Raw genomic sequence first — 16,979 nt, 5'->3', positions numbered from 1 at the left:
GAGCCCTGCCCCAGGGCTCTGGGGAAAAAAACTGAACCCCAAACTGAACCTCTGCCCTCCTCCATCAAGCAAACCTTTGATCTTCTGGGTACCTCAAATAAGCACACTTCATGGTTGAGGCATGATCTCAACCACATGTAACCCACCTTCTGGAAGAACTCTCTAGAAACCCCCATCCTGCTCACAAAAAGAAAACTAGATTAAAGCATGGGTGATGAAGGGGGGATCGTAGCAGAGGCCATCTGCTGGAGCGGGGAGCAGCTGAACGGTGCCGAAAGACCCCCCCCCCCCGCAGGGCAGAGACCGCACTGGTGGAAGTGGCACAGCATCCTGACCCCGTCCCCCTGCTCCAGCGCATCAAGAAATCAGGCAAGGGGCTCTGGGGGGCGCTGCTTTTATGGGGACGACCTGACAGAGGGCATGGTCCGTACAAAACCGGGAACAATACATACATATATATATATATTATATACAGAGACGAGGTCCCTCCCAGTGGGGAGGGGGGTGGACATAAGTGACCTGAAGCGCCCTCAGCGTACCAGTCTGGCTCCGCCCCCTCCATCAGCCAGGATGAGGGGGGTGAAGTGCAGAGGCCAGGCCAGCAGAGAGACAGCCAACTCTTCAAGGGGTGGGGAGCACATCGGGGGGGTGGGGACAAGGGGGGCGGAGACGGAAGAAATACTGATGGATGGCGTGGTCTATTTACAGGGGGCAGGGTAAGTTAAAACAGATGGGTGGTCTGCTTTTAGAAAATGAACGAAAAACCAGGCTTGGGGCAAGAGGAAGGGTCAAAATGAGAGATGGGTTCTGAACGGGGAGGGGACCTGGGGGGGGGTCTCACCTCCCTTGGTCCAAGCCCCAATTTGGGGTCCGAGTGGGGAAAGGGTGTAGATTTCACTCAGAAAGTAGGCTGCCAGCTGGTGGCCCTGGTCTCCGAAGGATGAGCACTAAGCGGCTCCCCTCCAAACAGTGGGGTGAGGACGGGATTGGAGCCTTTAGCACAGGGCTTCTGGGTGTCCCCCCGCCCCTGGAGAGGCAGCTGAGAAAGAGAAATATTCCCTGCGTCTGACCAGGCTGGGCCTCTGTGGCCAGGCCTCTAAGCTGGCCAGCCCCTCTCATCCTGGCATTCCCAGGCCTGGCCAGGGTCACCGCCCACCCCCCACCCCCTGGGCCCCAGAACAGTTTTTAGGAGTGGGGGTTATGGCTATTTGGCACCTGGGGGAGGGGAGGCACAAGGAGAATGAGGGCTGCAGCCCCCAGAAAGGGGGAGCTGGGGACCAGGTGTCCTGGACTCCCCCTTTTCCACCCTCACTTTGTTTTCCCCGAAGGACAAGTGAGGAATCAGTGCAGGGCCAGGCCCACCCTCGGGTTTTGGAGTGGATCCTAGCCCTCCTGGGAGGGGGAACAGAGACTGGAAGGGGTGCAGAGGCAGTCCCCCCTGCCCTCAAGCAGGAGGGTCAGAATGCGAGAGACAATACAATGATTGGAGGGAGGGGGCTGGGGGGGAAAGAATGACCCAGAAGGTCAAGTCTCAAGTTGAGACCCAGGAGCCCGGTAGGCGGGAAACAGCCTCCAGTTGTTCAGGTGCTGGGAGAACCCCCAGCCCCGTTCCAGTCCAGAGACAAAGGCTGGAGGTGGTAAGTCTGGCAGTTTGGTCTGCAGGTCCTGTGTCGGTCCACCACCCAGGCCAGCCCTTGGCATCCCACAGCCTCTGTGCCTCAGCCCTGTGGGGCAAGCAGGGAGCTGCCCTTCCAGCCACCTGCATGCCAAACCCCTGTAAGGGGGCCTGTGGTGTGGGTCCTCTGGTCCCTGATGCTGGGGGAGGTGGAGGGGATGGCGGGGGAGTTGGGGCACCTGTCCCCGGGCTGGTAGGGGGTGGGGCAGAGGATGGAGGATGGGGAGGGAGGACGACAGGAGAGGGTTGATTCTTGTCCAGTCAGGGAATGATTCTGGTTAAGTAGAATTGGAATTCCTCAGTGTTTGCAGGTTTCCTTCCAGTTCAGAGATCTAGAAAGAGAGAGAGAGAGAGAGCGAGCGAGCGAGCGAGCGAGAGAGAGAGAGAGAGAGAGAGAGAGAGAGAGAGAGAGAGAGAGATGCTCAGGTCTGGCCCGGCTTTGCCCTGCTCCCCTCCCTCCGGAACCTCCCTGCTGTTCCTCCCCCAGGCCCGCCCCTCCCCCACCCACTCAGGGCCTGGGGCTACCTTGTCCAGGAGCTTGTCCATCTCGTCCTTCCTAGCCAACTCGGACTCCTCCAGGACCCTCCGCTGAGCTGTCTCCTTTTTCAGGAACTCGATCTCCCTGGGGAGAGAGGGTGGGAAGAGGTGTGTCCTAGGCAGCCTTGTGTGCCTCCTCCCTCAGGTCTCCGAGAGCTCTAGGGCCTGGCCCTGTGCTGGCCCCGGGCAGAGCCAGGCACCAACGCCATGGGGCCTGCCAGCTTCAGGACGCCCTGCCTCCCTACTTGTTAGGCCGCCCAATGCTCCCTGTCTCCACCCCACCCCACCCCATACTTCTGCTGGTAGTCCTTGATGAGACGCTTGGCCTTGCTGTACTTTCGTTCCAGGGCCTGGTACTGAGCCTGGGTCTCGCGCAGGTGCTCGTCCACGGCCTGGCACAGGCTCTGGGCCTCCCCCCAGTAGCCCTCCAGCTTCTCCATGCGCTCCTTGTTCTCCTCCACGCTCTGCTCCAGCTGGGCCTTCTCCAACCGCCACCGCCCCTTCTCCTGCTCCAGGCCCTGCAGCTGAGGGGAAGGAGCGGCCCGGGGTGAGTGGGGTCAGGGAGCCACCCACCCACCCACCCACCCGTCCTGGCTCTGGGGCCTGGGCCTCTGGGGGACCCTGAGGATCTGAGCCAGAGGACTGAGGCCCAGACAGGCCCTCCTTCCTTGGCACTGCAGGCAGGGTCCCTGGCCTGGCATCCCTTCCCTAGCTCTGTGACTGGAGACGAGGTGTCCTCTGTCTCAAGCCTCCCATCTGTGAAATGGGAGTGGTAAGACCTCTTCTCGGGCTCGCAAGGGCTGCAGGGAGCTGCCAGAGGGAGAGATCGGGGGAAGCAAGGGACCTCCCCCTCCGGCAGCTCCCTGCTCCCAAGGCTTCCTCAACACTCCTAGCTCCTCTCCCAGCTCCTAGAACCCCCAAGTCCTCCCCACCCCACCAGTACTGGCTCACTGTGTCCCACAAAACCCCAGGGTGGTTCTGAGCATTTCCGAGCTTCAGCCCCACCTCGCTTCCTCTCCAGCCTGACCCCCAGCTACCCCACCGACGACCATACCCAGACCCGATACCCCATCCTCACAAATCCATGCCTCCTCCCTTCCTGACTTTGCTCACCTCTTAACAAAAGACCCTCCACCATGTCACTGTCACCCAAGGCCCCAGCCTCACAGCCCTGCAGGTCACCCCGGCTTCATCGGCAGTAAAATCTCTGGCTTTCTAGGCCCCCGCCACATGCACCTCTTCTGACATACCTCAGGGCCTTTGCATGTGCTGTTCCCTACCTGGACCATTCCATCTGCACTCCCCCTGCCCAATCTTTCCCCATTATCTCATGTCTAGCTCTTTGCTCCCATCTCCTTCTAGGGTAACCTCCTCTAGGGCACCCCCCCCCACCCATCTCTGGATGCATGGGCACCTCTGCTCCAAGAGTGCAGAAACCGGGGCCCTCCTCTGAGGCCCCTCCCCCACGCAACAGCCCAGTCACTGCCATGCAGACTGCACACGGGCAGCTCCAGCCCACCACAGTACCTGGTACCTAGATGGTCTCCCCCAAATATTTACAAATTGAGTGTGATACAACCTTGGACCTGCCCCAACACGCAGCTGACACCCAAGAAGGATGCATGTCAAGTCAGCTTGTGAAATACATCCTCCTCCCTTCCTGCTTGTACTTGGGGCAGTCCTGGGCCACCCTGCCTGAGCCCAGCTCTGCCCACCCTCATGCCCTTCCCAGGCAGGGGCCCTCTGTCCACAAGACCAAGGCCAGAGTCCTCAGGGACACCCAGCCTTCCTCCCCTGCCTACACAGCCGGTCAGGCCCCTGGGGTCCCACTCCACCCCTGCCAATAGCATCCTCCTTCTTCCTCAGCTCTCTAGACCTGCTGCCCCACCATGGCTCAGCCTGACTCCTCTGTGTGTGTGTGTGTGTGTGTGTGTGTGTGTGTGTGTGTGTGTGTGTGTGTGTGTGAAACGAAGCTGTGTCGAGTGTGGACTCACGGTCACTGTGTTCCTCCCTGCCACCATGGAAGCCCTATGTTCAGTGTCCACACCCCATCACGGGCTGGCTCACATTTTTAAAATGAGTCTGTGGATCCCCATGCCTGTGAGCTTGTTGTCACCTAACAGTCTTACATGGGTGCCTGTATGTGGCATACAGCCATGTGTGCATCTATATCGTGTGTATCATATGACTCTCCCAGCAGAGCAGAGCCGGGCGGGGGCACCAGTGTGTGGTCACGGAATGCTGCCTCTGCAGAGGCACGGGTTCTAGGTGAGGCCCGGTCCCGGCTGGAGGAGCCAGTGCAGGCATAGCGGGGGAGCTGCTTCATGTTGCTGGGCCTATAGGCAGCAGACACCTGTGAGTCAGTCTGAACACACACGGGGCCATCGACGATGTGACTTGAGTACAACAGGTGACAGTGTAACGACACTGTGCTCAGTCCTGTAGGTGTACGTCCTACTTGAACCTGACCAACAGAGCCAGTGAGCGGCAGGGCAGGGCACGGCTGGAGTTCATAAGCCTACCTCAGAGGGCTTGCTCTGTCCCTGCCGGTGGGAGGTGTGTGGGATCCCATCCTTGCCGCCCCCAGATCCCTAACCCCCCAACATGCATGCACACGCAGGCACACACCTTTCTTTTCAGCTGCTGTATCTCGGCCTCCGTCACCGCGTGCTTGATCTGGAGCTGTGGGACAGCAGGCAGCGCTCAGCTCCGGGTGGGGTAGGCAGGCTGGAGGGCAGTGGCTGGTCGGTCCTGGCCTTCCCCACCCCGGGACCCCCGCTCATCCCACCTCCTTGAACTTATGCACCAGCTTCTCGGGCTCCATGTCCACAGGGGACAGCGCGTCCTCGTTCTCCGCCAGCTCAAACACCTCGATGGCCATCTCGCCCCCCGGGAACGTGGGGCTCAGCTCCTCATCCTCGTCGGTGGCGTACTCCCCGGTCTGCAAGGCGGACAGGGTACTGCAGTTGCAGCCTCCCACCTGGCCCAGGGCTCTGGCCTGTCCTGCCTCCCTCCCCACAGGCCTGCGGACTCCTGAAGAAGCGGCGTCCCCTCTCCCAGGAGGGGTCCCGGAGGCCAGGCAGCCTGCTTCCCCAGCTGGGTGGGGCCTTTCGAGAGAAATGTTTCCCTTGGAGGCCCCACAAGGCAAGTGGAAGTGACTCCTCCTGCCAGGGAGGAGCGTGGCAGAGGGGGGCTGCAAGGCCTCGTCTAGACACCAGGGGGCGAGCACACCCCCAGCCTGCCTACCTCCTCGTCGTCCTCTCCGTACTGGGAGTATCTCTGCTCCATCATCTCCCGCTGCCAGCGCTCCTGCTCCAGGGTCTGCTGGATGAGCTGGGCCACCTCGCTCTGTTCTCCTGGCCGCTCCCGACCGATCATAAACCTGTGGGGGGCACCAGCATCAGTCCCCCCTCCCCCAACTGCCCGGTTGGTACTCCCCTCCAGACCCAGGCCCTCCGTCCCCAAACCAAACCCTGGACACCCAGTTGATTCTGATTCATAGTGACTCAGAGTGACTGCCTTGTGGGGTCCCAAGGCAGCACACCTCGATGGAAGCAGACTGCTACATCGTTGGCCCGTGGAGTCGCTGGTGGGTTTCAACCACCAAACTTTTCATAGGCAGTTGGGTGCTTTCACCATTGAGCCACCAGGGCGCACGGCTGGGCCTTCTCAACCAGAAACTGCTGTGGGGCTCACTGACTCCCTGTAACCCCACAGGGTAGAGTAGAATTGCTCCACAGGGGCCCCCAGACAGTAGAGCCTTACGGGAGCTCCAGCCTCATCTTCGGCCCGCACATCGGCTGGTGGGTTTGAACCACCAAGTGTGGTTAGCAGCCCAGCATGGAACCCTCCCCAGGAGGTAAGATGAGAGGGCTGGTCCAGAGGCACAGAGAGCATCAATAATGAATGGGGGCACCGAGGCCCTGCTGGGTTTCCTTCCCAAGGGAGGCGAGACGGGAAGGGCCACCAGTCCACCTGGCCAGTTTGGGGGACCAGTTGTCCAGTTTTGCCAGCTAAGCTTCATTGAGGGGCTGCGATGCCATAGTCCTGGGTGTCCCGCCCAAGGTGCTCACTGCCCGCCCTGGGCAGAGGCTGGGGTGTGACCCACCCATGAGACTGGGCTGAAGGGGTGTAGCTGGGGTCTGTTCCAAGCCTCTGAACTTCAGGAAGGGGTGGGACGATGGGGACCAGAGATTAGGATGCAGAGGAAATAGTGGAACTTCCAGGTAGTAGCCCCTCCTCCTCATGACACCCACATCCTGTTTCCCTCCACCACCCTTTCCTGGGGTAAGCACCCCCTTTGGGTGGGGAGGGACCCCTGGATGCTGTGCAGGAGATGAAGGGGGCACAGGGAGCTGCTGAGCCACACACAGGAGGAGAGGGAGCTCCCAGGCTGACAGAAGCTTCCGATGCAGGCCCTGAGGAAGGACAGCAGCCTCTGGTGCAGCGTGGGTCTTCCCCCAAATGAGCTGGGGCAGGCAGGGGAGGGGGGAATGTTTGCATCGTGGTGGGCTGTTTTGAGAAGGCAGTGAGCCTGGGGCAGGCCTGGTTGGCACAGGGCTGGTCGCTAGCAGTGGTCAGGGAGCGCTTGGGTGGAAAGGCAGGTCAGGGCAAGGGATTATGGGACAGCAATGCCTGGAGGCCGGGAGTCCGTAGAACTGTGAGTTGGGCTGAATCAGAACACTACCCAGGCACAGGAAGAGGAGCACAATGGCCCGTAGGTGCTGAGCCCCCTCCTCACCGCACTCGGCCTTTGGTGTTCCGGAGCACAGAGGCTGCGAAGCTCTGGGTCACGCCCACCAGGCTCGTCCCGTCCACCTCCACCAGCAGGTCATTCACCTGGATCCTAAGGAAACCAACAGGGCGATGAAGCGGTCAGGGAAGGGGTCACTAGGGAAGCCGTGGAGCTGGGCTCAAGCTGGCTCCTCCCATCAGAAACCTGGGGCTTGGTGCCCACAGGGGCCTGGTACTTGGTTCGTCTGCATACATGCGTGAGGTCAGAGGGCGAGGCACCAGCCAGGCCTAGTTGTGTGTGTAGACACGTGTGCAAGGGAAGTGGAAACAGGCATCCAGGGCCAGAAGGGGTGGCAGACACACTTCTCCCGTCACCCCGACAGAGGGGCCTGACAGCCACAGCACCCACCCCAGCCCACGCACCGGTACACACACACGGTGGCCAAAGCCCGAATCGGGAGACATTCTCCCAAAGGCTGAGATGCATGTCCACACGCTCTGGCATCCACACCCAGTCCCATTCCCAAGGGCAGCCTCCGCCCAGTGCACACTGCCCCTCACACTGCACAGGGTGACAGGCTGGGGTGGCCTGCCTGGCCAGATGAGGGGGCTGCAGGTGGCGGGGGAGCCTCGGCAGCCCTGCTCCGCCACTCCCACCCCTCTTGGCGCTCCAGGCCTGCACGCGGGCACCCTGTGGAATGGAGGAAATGGCTCAACAGCGCACACCACACTCCTGTGGGGGCGCGAGCTCGTGGTGCACGCACAAAGCATCGCATGGGCCAAGACCCTACGTACAGCCTCCCGCCCCTCCTTCCCAAAGAGCCAGCAGGCGAGCACGGGGAAGTTTCTAGAAAGTTCAAATCAGGTGCTGTGTGTGTGTTGTGGGGGTGGAGGGGAGGGGCATGAAGAGGACAGTCACCTTTCCCCTTTCCTGCCCCCACCCACACTGCCTGGCCACAGCAGGCAGAAGCCTCCCCCCACCCCTCCGGAGACTCCGCCTCCAACCTCAGACACACAGGCTTCCCTCTGCCAGGCACCACCACCACCGGCACCTCGCCAAATTCCCTGAACTCGCTGCCACTGAGTCGATGCCAACCCACAGCGACGCCGCATGATGAGGCAGAACTGCCCCCGTGGGTTCTGAGAGAAACGCTTACAGGAGCAGCCAGCCTCATCTTTCTCCCATGCAGTGGCTAGTGGTTTCAAACTGCTGACCTTGTGGTAAGCAGCTCAACCCTGATGGCATCTCCTGCTCACAATAAGCCTAGGGTTGTATGCCCTGATGCCTTGTCCCTTCATGTGCCTGTATGCACGGGTGCAAGTGCACACGCGCACACACACACTCCTCTCTCTCTCTCCACACAGAAGAGCCAGCAGGGAGGTGACTGCCTGCCCAGGACTCCAGCTTAATCTCCTGCCCCTCAGACCCACAGTCCTCACCCCCTTCCAGCCAAAGGTGTTATCACATGTGCCCCCAGGCAAGGCCTGCCCACCAGGCGCAGCCCCAACTTGAAGAACAGGCCCCCTGCTCTCCTAGCCTGTGGGCCCACACCTGTGTCCCCTTGCTCTTGCCTGCTCCCATTCCAGCTAGGGCTCTTTCCCAGTCCACTCCGATGGGCTCGGCCCCTCCTCCTCATCCGTCAGATCTTGGCTCAGAGGCCACTTCCACCAGGAAGCCTTTCCCGACACCCAGCTAGGCGATCCCGGCATCGCCCTATCTCTGCCCCAGGGCTGTTTCCTGTGTCTACCTGCTTCATGCATGCTCCCTCAGGCACGGCTCAGCAGTGACAGTCAGAGGTCAGGGTTTGTTAAATGAACAAAGGCAGACTTGGCTGTGCCCCCGCCAGGCTGGCAGCGGCCTGCCTTCCCAGCAACTCGGCCCAGGACACTCAGGCCCCCCACCCTGCTCTGTTAGAGTATACGCGGCACCAGGGCAGGGCAGGGCAGGTTTCCTTCCCCTCTCGGAATCCCCAGCGGCTGGAAGCACTCCAGGCCGGCAGTGCTCCCCGGAGACTGAAGCCCACGCACAGAACACCCCGGTCTCCTAGGTGACAGCCACCCCCGGGCTCTGGCACAGCCCACAGACAAGGACGACCACGAAGAGGACAGCTGGTGGGGGGCAGGGGAGGGGGCGTGGAGGCTGTACCTGCCGTCCCGGTGTGCCGCGCCTCCCTCGGTCACAGTCTTGACAAAAATGCCCAGCTTCTCCAGACCCATGTCTGCCCCGGCCCCCATGCCGATGATGCTGATGCCCAGGCCCTCGGAGTCTGTGGAGCAGAGGGGCAGTTGAATGTCAGGGGGGAGGGAGGGCAGTGAGGAGCTCCAGCCGCAGGGGTGGAGTGAGACTCCCCATCCTTTTCCCCTTCTCCCCTCCCTCTGCCAGCACATCGTTCCCAGGTTCCCAGGATGGCCCCTACCTGGGAAGGGGCAGATCCTGCCCAGCCTTTTGACAAACCCACCAGGATGGCTGCAGTCACTCCCTGCTCTTGGTCCACCCAAAGGGCTGGTGGGCAAGAGTCGGCTGAGGGGCAGGGCTGGCAGCTCCGGCGTGCACAGCGGGGGCAGGGTGGGCTATGTGGTTGAGCTTCGAGTGGGGTGGTGGCAGTAGCTATTTGGGAAGGTGCAGGGTCATCGTGGTGGGGACAGTGAGGGATGAGGCCATGATGTGGTGGTGGTGGCCGTGAAGGGCCATGGTCCTGAGCCTCGTTTCGGTTCCGCCTCAAGGTAGCCTCCTTTGCACTCAGCTTCAATGGCCAGATCTCCCGGTTTTCGCTCCTGAGGCTCACACCCCGGCACACACCTGGCCGTTTCAGGGGCGCCTGATATCTGAACTCGGGATCTTCTCGGGACAAACTGGCTCACCCACCACTCCCTCAATGGGAAGGGCACTACCAGCTGCCAAGCCTGGGCCTCACCTGGATTCCTCTCTGCCTCGCAGCCCCTGCCTCTGAGCCAAACACCCAGGAGTCCCTGGAAAGTGCCCCACTGACATCACTCCAGCCCCCCCGCCCCCCGTGATACCTCTCCACACTCCCCACTCATAGCCGGGGGTTCTTTCTGCAACGCCTTCACCAAGGGTGGCAGGAGCTGGTGTGTACACAGGCGAGGGTTACTGTGGGTATGGTGGGGCTCTGACGGGGAACAGACAGTGGTCACGCCTCCCGGGGGGTTCTAGTCCATCTTAGGAAAAGGACCATGCTCTTTCTATGGCCCTGCGGGTCCCTGTTTGCACGGCCCCCCTCCCCGCCCTGTCAGAGCACCTCAGGGTGGGCTCCGTGGCCTGTGAAAGTTGTGTCCGTGCCTGAGGGCAGAAGGCAGGCCTCAGCGCCCACTGTGGCATGTCCAGGACACAGCTCAGGGCCCTGAGCAGAAATGAGCATGTGAACTGAAGATCAAAGAATGTTCCATAGCAGGGTGGGTGGCAGGTGTGAGCCTGTACTGGATCAGAGACCATGTGTGGCTGCGGGGCATTGACGAGGGAGGGGCTGGGGGAGGCTGCCAAGGGGCGGGGCAGGAAGGAGAACCACAAGGCTCTGTGGAAGCCAAGGGCACAGGGCAAAGCTGGCTCCAGTGATGGCCGAGGCAGCCCCATCTGTGCCCACTGGCCCGGCCCCTGGCCTCACCTTTCTCCAGCTCCACGGGGAACAGCTCCAGCCTCTCCACCCGCTTCTCCAGCTCGTACTCAGCCGAGGCCGCCATGGGGTCCACATCCTCGTTGCGCCGGTCGTAGTCCTCGTTGGAGTAGGTGCTGAACACCTGTCGGGGGAGGGGCTTCTCAGAGAGGCCTTGGACAGCTGGGGAGCTGGCCGGCCCACGGAGTCACCTGCCTCCCCAACCCACCCCAGACTGGCCTGCCAGGATGCCTCAGCCAGCCCTGGGGCTGACCCCACGCAGAGATCCTGGAGGCCCCAGGGCAGGGAGAGAAAGGGCCAGCCTGGTCACTCGGCCTGGCCACCCTGTCATGGCTCCTCTCTGAGTCTGAAGTGCGCAGAGGGTAAAGAAAGCGGCTCTGGAGAAGTGGTGAGACTCAGCTTGGCCACGGCAGGCAGAGAGGACAGGAGAGATGAACTGGACACAGCAGCCGGCAGAGGAAGGAACAGACTGAGCAGGGAAGGGGAGGCGGGGAGAGGACAGAAGATGCTGGAGGATGCCAGATGGGGAGGGGGGGAGCTGTGTGAGACGTGGGGAGGGGGGCTGGGGATGTGGCTGGAAGATGCAGTGAGGAATCTGGGGGCCCAGCTCTGGACCAGAAGTCAAATGCTGGGCACGGGGCATGAGAAGGGCTGCCCCCAGACTCCCAAGCCTATGCCCTCACCAGCAGGCCCAGGCAGATGCCCAGGAACCAGAGCTCTGGGGAGAGAAAGTCAGGGAGATGGCAACCCTGGCCCCCTCCCCACACACTGCAGCTCGAGCCCTGGTGAGCCCTGCACCCCATCCCTCTGCAGTCTCCCAGTCTCTCAGCAACAAAGGGAATCCCCCGCACGCCCCCATCCCCGCTCCCACTCTCCCCTGTATTGCAGGGAGGGGAGGGCAGGGGCAGGGTGGGAGTGCCTAATTCTGAGCCCAGGCAGGGGTGCCCCCGCGGGGGGTCAGTGAGCACCGTGATGTGGTGATGTGTTCATGCTTCACTGCCTGCATCGACAGGTTGGCTCCACTCAGCCAGACGGGGCCGAGGAGGGTGGGGAGTGCTCCATTGGACATCTGAGGCCTAAGGAGTAAGGAGGCCTGGGCTCCTTTGAGGGGCACCCTGTCAGCAGAGTACTAGGTGTCCCAGCCTCTCAGCCCCACCCCACCCCCGAGCACCCAGCCACAGGCCCTCTACCACCAGCCGGGGTTGGAGGGAATTTGAAGCGTGGCTGGGGATTTGAAGGGGCACGTGTGGTCACTTAACTCAGTCCCCTCCACTTCATGACAGCACAGCCACTAGAACCCAGGCCTCTCAACATGTGGTCAGCAGCCCTCGGGCCTGCCTGTGCCCCTACCCCAAGGGACTGCTCATTTGCACCTAGTCTAGAGCTGCCAGGGCAGGTGTCCAAGGTCACACAGGCCAGACAGCAAGAAGGCAAAATGAGGCTGTACCCAACTGGGTTCTGATGGGGGGGTGGTCACTCCCTGCCACATATGTGCCCCGAGGGCCTTGTGAGCCTGGACACTGCCCCCCCCAACCTGGCCTACTTTTACACCAGCGTCTCCTGACCCTTGCCCTCTGTTCAAGCAGAAAGCACCACACAGCTGTCAGTTTCTGTGGTCTCCAATCCCACCCCCACCCACCCCACCTCCGCCACACAGACACCACCAGACACACACACCGCGACCATGAGAACACCCTCCCAGGCTGCCCTCTCCATCCTGCACCCTGCAGAAGCCAGGCCTGGGGCCAGGGACCACCTTTCACCCCTCTCCCGGTGCCTGACTATCACCTGTTCACAGCCCCAGGGGACAGTCTAGAGCAGGGCTCAGCAGCCTAACAATTGGGTCATCTGTGGGCACAGACCCTGCACATAGGCTGACATGGCTGGGGGGGGGGGGGGGAAGCGCCAAGGGAGGGGAAAAGTGGGCGCCACTGCCTCAGGGTAGGGAGTAAGGAGCCCCCACCAAGGTCAAAAGTCAGACACCACGCTCAATCCAAGTGGGGGGGGCAAGCGCCAGTGCCACCGGGGAGTCCGGAAGCACTGCTCCAAATCAAGTGCTATTTTTTACCAAAAAATCAGGATAAGGTGTCAAATATAGCCAGAGGCCCAGGGCTGGAAGACCAACCTCCATCTCTGAGCGGAGCAGCGAGCTACTCCGGGAATGGTCACCGGGTGGGTTTCCTGTTGCCATCAGCAGCCTCCAGCCCCTGCCACTGGCATCCCCAACCTCCTCCAGCATCCCAGGGGAGGGGAAGGGGCTCTCCAGGCCCCAGCCCAGGGAAGGTGCTGCTCTGGGGGGCAGGGGGGCACCCACAGCCCACCTTCTATGCCTCCGGTGGGGGTAGGGAAGGCAGGGGCTACCAAGGAGATTCTCAGCAGTAGTTATGGCGACTACAAGAATATAGATACAAGGGTGGGCAGGGACTGTTGGGGTGGGGGGCAAGTCGGCGGCAGTTAACCCCTCTGTCAGGGCACCCAGGAATGGGGCAGGGCCTGTGCCTGTGTTACACACCATTCCCTGGGTATCCTGAGGAAGGGCTTCAGCTTAACCCATTGAGCCATGACCCTAGGTACAGAGCCACTGCCAGGTCCCTCCGAGTCATGGGAGAGGGGGCCTAGAGCAGGCCTCATGCCTTCCCTGGGGGCCTTGGTAGCTGACCCAGCACTGACACTAGCCACCCCCCAGCCCCCCTCTGCCCGAGGTCACATGGTCCCAGATCACTGTGCCCTGACAGCTCTGCTTCCTTCTTTCACTTCTGCAAAGTTGGGGTGAAGGCTGCATCCCTGCACGTCCATTTTGGGAACTTACTAGCTCCCCATCCCTCCTCTCCTGCCTTTGTACACCCCCCTTTACCCTTTCCAGCGGGGCGGGGAGAGGGTGTAGCAAAGTGTTTCTAACCTCCCCTGCCCCCTCACGGGCCAGGGCAAACTCCCTGGGAGAGCTCTCAAAAGGATGGGCACGGACACACACACACACACACACACACACACACGCTCAAGAGTCTGGAGGAAGTGGTTTGGGCTAGAAGGGGCAGCAGGTGTCCTGGGAGCAGTGGGGGGCAGGTGGATCTGGACCTGCAGCAGTGCAGCCTGAGGGCAGGGCAGGGCAGGGTCAGTGGCCCTGTCCCAGGGCAGCCCTAGTCCCAGGCCTGGGTTAAAAACCCCATCCTCTTTGACAGCTGGAGCTCCCCCACACCCCCCTGAGGGTGGTAACTTCTGGGAAGGGGGCAGGGTGGCAGGAGCTGACTCAGGCTGCCAAACTCAGCTGGTGGGGTGGGGGCGGCCTGCACGTGGCAGAGGCGGCCTTGTTGCGTTACGTGTGGGGGTGGGGTAGGGGGTGTCTCACTCACTTGGATGGGTGCTGTGCTGAAATGGATCTTCCTGCTGGGCACCGGGTCCTCTTCTTCTGAGAGCCCCGGGATCTCCACGCACCCCGACTCGGGTTCATAAGGAGGTTCCCCATCCTCCTCGTCCTCCTCGTCCTCCTCCTCCAGCGCACTGCCCCCAGAGTCCTCCCCGAGCCCGCTGTACGCGCTCACGTCCACTAAGTCCGCTTCGGAGAAGTCCTCCTTCTTGAACTCATCCGCCTCCTCAGGGGCCAAGTCCAGGGCCCGGCCATTGCCCACCCCTTTATCAGTCACAGCCGGGGCGGCCGCCTCCTCCTCTTCCTCCTCGGGGGCCGCCGGGGCCTTGGGCTCCTCGGGCACGGGGCTGGCTGCGGTGGCCACGGCGCCTCCATTCTCCAGGGCCGCATGGACTGTCACCTCGGCCTGGATCACTTCTCCGGGCGCTTCGGCCTCCGACTCCCCGCTCTCCTCCACCTCCACGGGTTTGATCTTGCGCACCTCCCGAGGCTTGGGGGGCGGCCGGGCGGGCGCCACGCGGTGTTGCGGGGGCTGCTGCCCTGCGGGGCCGCCACGCTCCTTCTCGACCGGGCCCTCCCCCGACGGGGCGGGCGGCGGCGGCGGCGGCGGCTGGAACACCCGGGACCGCTTGCTGACCAGCTTGGACTTGACCTGCGGCGCCCCGGCGGCCGCGGCCCCGCGGTGGAGGCCGGTCCTCAAGTCGGCCTTCTCGAAGACGGCGCTGAGCTGGCTGACCGTCGGCGACACGGCGTCGGCGTCCAGCTTGTCCAGGGCCTCGGTGCTGCCATTGAAGCGCACCACGACGTCCAGCTTCCGGTCCTGCAGGCCGGCGCGCTCCTGTCTCAGCAGCCGCCGCGCCGCCGCCTCCTTGTCGCCGCCCGCGGCCGCCGCGGGGCCGCTGCGCTCGAACAGCTTCCGCGTCTCCTGCAGCCGGGAGGGCGGGTGCGGCGGCGGCGCGGGCTGCGCGGAGGGCGCGGGCTTGGAGTCGAAGCGGCTCACGCGCTCCGACACGCTGGTGCCCAGCTTGAGCAGGGCGCTGTGGTCCACGTTCTCGTTGAGGCTGCTGGCCCGCGGCAGCGACAGGCGCACGCCGCGCTCGGGCACCCGCGGGGCCTCGGTGGGGCCCGCGCCGCCGCCCGCCTCGCCCGGCGGCCCCGCCGGCGTGCCCATCTGCAGGAACATACTTTTGATGCGGTGGACGTTGGAGCCATATTTCTTGTGGTGGGCCGCCTTGGGCGCCTCGTCGGGCCCGGGCGCGTCGGGCGGCTTCAGCGCCTGGATGCCCGCCTCGTAGGCGCTGCGATGCGGGGAGGCGCTCCGGAGGGGACCTCCGGGCCCCCGCGGCTCCGTCTTCATCATGGTGCGGGGAGCCGGGTTCGCATCCCCAGGCTCCCCGTGCTCCCCCGCCGACAGGCGGCTGGCCCAGTCGGGGACCGCCGTCCCCCCGCACCCCCACCCGGAAAGAAACCCCGCGGGGCCTTCGGGAGGCGTCCCCCCCAAAAACCAAGCTGCCCAAAACAGTTAACCCTGCTTAAAAAAAAAAGGGGGGGGAAGAAAAAAAATCCCCAGGCGTCTCGCGTGTGGGTCGCCTCCCCCAAGCCAGCTGCCAGCCACAGAGGGACCCTCTCCCCGAACCCGCGCGGCCTGGCAGGCTCGCCCCCACCCAAAAAGCCAAGCAGCAGCGGCCGGGCCGGCGGGACCGCGCACCCTGGCGCCCCTCACATCGTCCGTGTCAGCAGGGCTGGCAGCCCGCGAGTCCGCGGCCCCGGCCGGGGGCCTGGGCTCTCGAGGGGCCGGGCACCCCGGCGCCCATCGCTGCTCCGCCGGCCCGGCCGCCCGCCCGTCCGCCCTCCCCGTGGCCCAGCTCCGCTCTTTCTCTCGCCCGGCCCGAGCCCCGGCTGCCGGAGACGGAGCGGCTGCCCTGCTCGCCGCCGCCGCCGCCGCCGCTGGGGGACTGGCATCGCTGGGTCCTAAAGCGAGCGGGCTTCCGGGGCCGGCCGGCGAGGGCCCGCCCCTTCCCCTCCACCCGACGGGGTCCTCCCTCGCCGGCCCCGGCCAATCCTCGTCCGCCCTTGCACCCCAACCCCTGGCTGCGGCTGGTCACAGCCCACATAAATATGGGGTGTGTGTGTGGGGGGGTGACCCAGCCACAGTGGCCCTAGTGCGGCCCTTCTGCTCAACCACGTGAAGGCGGGGCCGTTGGTGGAGAGCAGCGCTGGGCGATTTCCTTCCTGGCCCTTAGGGCCGCCTAACTAAGGCCCCCTCTCCATCTGGGCCAGAAGCGCCGAGGGTGGCCTGGGAATCTGCATTTTGCCCCAGTTTCCCAAAGGGAGTCTGAAGCACTGTGGCCCAGTGGGGCTGGCCTGGGGTGGAGGAGAACGGGGCCTCCACACATAAAGGGCAGGGGTGAGAGGTCCCAGAAGGGAAGGGCAGTTGCGGTCGTCAGTCGCTGGGGCACACCAGGTTGGGGTCCCAACCCCCATTTTCATGCCCCTATCCCCATTTTCAGTCGTGCCTCTCAAGCAGGAAGGGGAGATGGCCGGGAGGAGCGGTTGTAGAGGTCAAGGCTTCCCCCTAGGGAACACCCTAACTTGGGTCTTTAATCTAGAGGGCCCAGGCCTCGGAGAGCACAGGGTAAGGGGTGGGCAGGGAGGTGACTGTGACTTTTTCACCCCACCCCCACCCCCCATGTCCTGGCAACCCAGAAAAAGATGCTGTCGCTTCCTCACATCCACCCCGCCCAAGCATCCACCCAAGAGGGGGGCCAGGGCTGCCCTCCCCGCCCCCCAGTTGTTTCCACGGGTGTGTGTGCGGGGGGGGGGGGCGGACACAGATCCACCCGACCCTGTTACCTCTGCTGGACCCCAGGTCCCTGAGCTGGAGGGACAGAGCGGGCCCTAGGACCCAGGGAACAACTCCGGCACAAAGCCTCTCCCCCACTCCCAGCTGCTTCCTGCGTCTCCGGCTTTCCTGCGGCCTCGGCCTCCTCCCCCGCCCTCTTCCTCTCCATCCTCTACCTCCTCGTCCCAACCGTCC

The 16,979-nt window shown here is 63.3% G+C and overlaps 1 protein-coding gene across 2 annotated transcripts; it reads right to left on the bottom strand.

The window, feature by feature from the left end:
• Nucleotides 1–378: 378 nt before the first annotated feature.
• PPP1R9B (protein phosphatase 1 regulatory subunit 9B) lies at nucleotides 379–15,869 on the bottom strand. Of its 2 annotated transcripts, none has more exons than XM_075561640.1 (10): nucleotides 13,929–15,869; nucleotides 10,570–10,702; nucleotides 9,093–9,213; nucleotides 6,954–7,058; nucleotides 5,459–5,594; nucleotides 5,019–5,153; nucleotides 4,841–4,894; nucleotides 2,507–2,736; nucleotides 2,201–2,297; nucleotides 379–2,007 (listed from the first exon to the last, which is right to left on the bottom strand). In XM_075561640.1, exons 1-10 carry the CDS (start codon nucleotides 15,300–15,302, stop codon nucleotides 1,954–1,956), a joined length of 2,439 nt encoding a protein of 812 aa, XP_075417755.1. In that variant the 5' UTR covers nucleotides 15,303–15,869; the 3' UTR covers nucleotides 379–1,953. The 2 variants fall into 2 exon arrangements, with proteins under 2 accessions (XP_075417755.1, XP_075417754.1); XM_075561639.1 differs by having other exon boundaries at nucleotides 5,001–5,153; nucleotides 13,929–15,867.
• Between the last annotated feature and the right edge of the window lie 1,110 nt (nucleotides 15,870–16,979).

The sequence above is a fragment of the Tenrec ecaudatus genome, chromosome 10 (genome assembly GCF_050624435.1).
Source record: "Tenrec ecaudatus isolate mTenEca1 chromosome 10, mTenEca1.hap1, whole genome shotgun sequence".
Lineage (NCBI taxonomy): Eukaryota > Metazoa > Chordata > Mammalia > Afrosoricida > Tenrecidae > Tenrec > Tenrec ecaudatus.
Note: the sequence above shows the minus strand (reverse complement) of the source record. Positions and strands in the feature narration are given on the sequence as shown.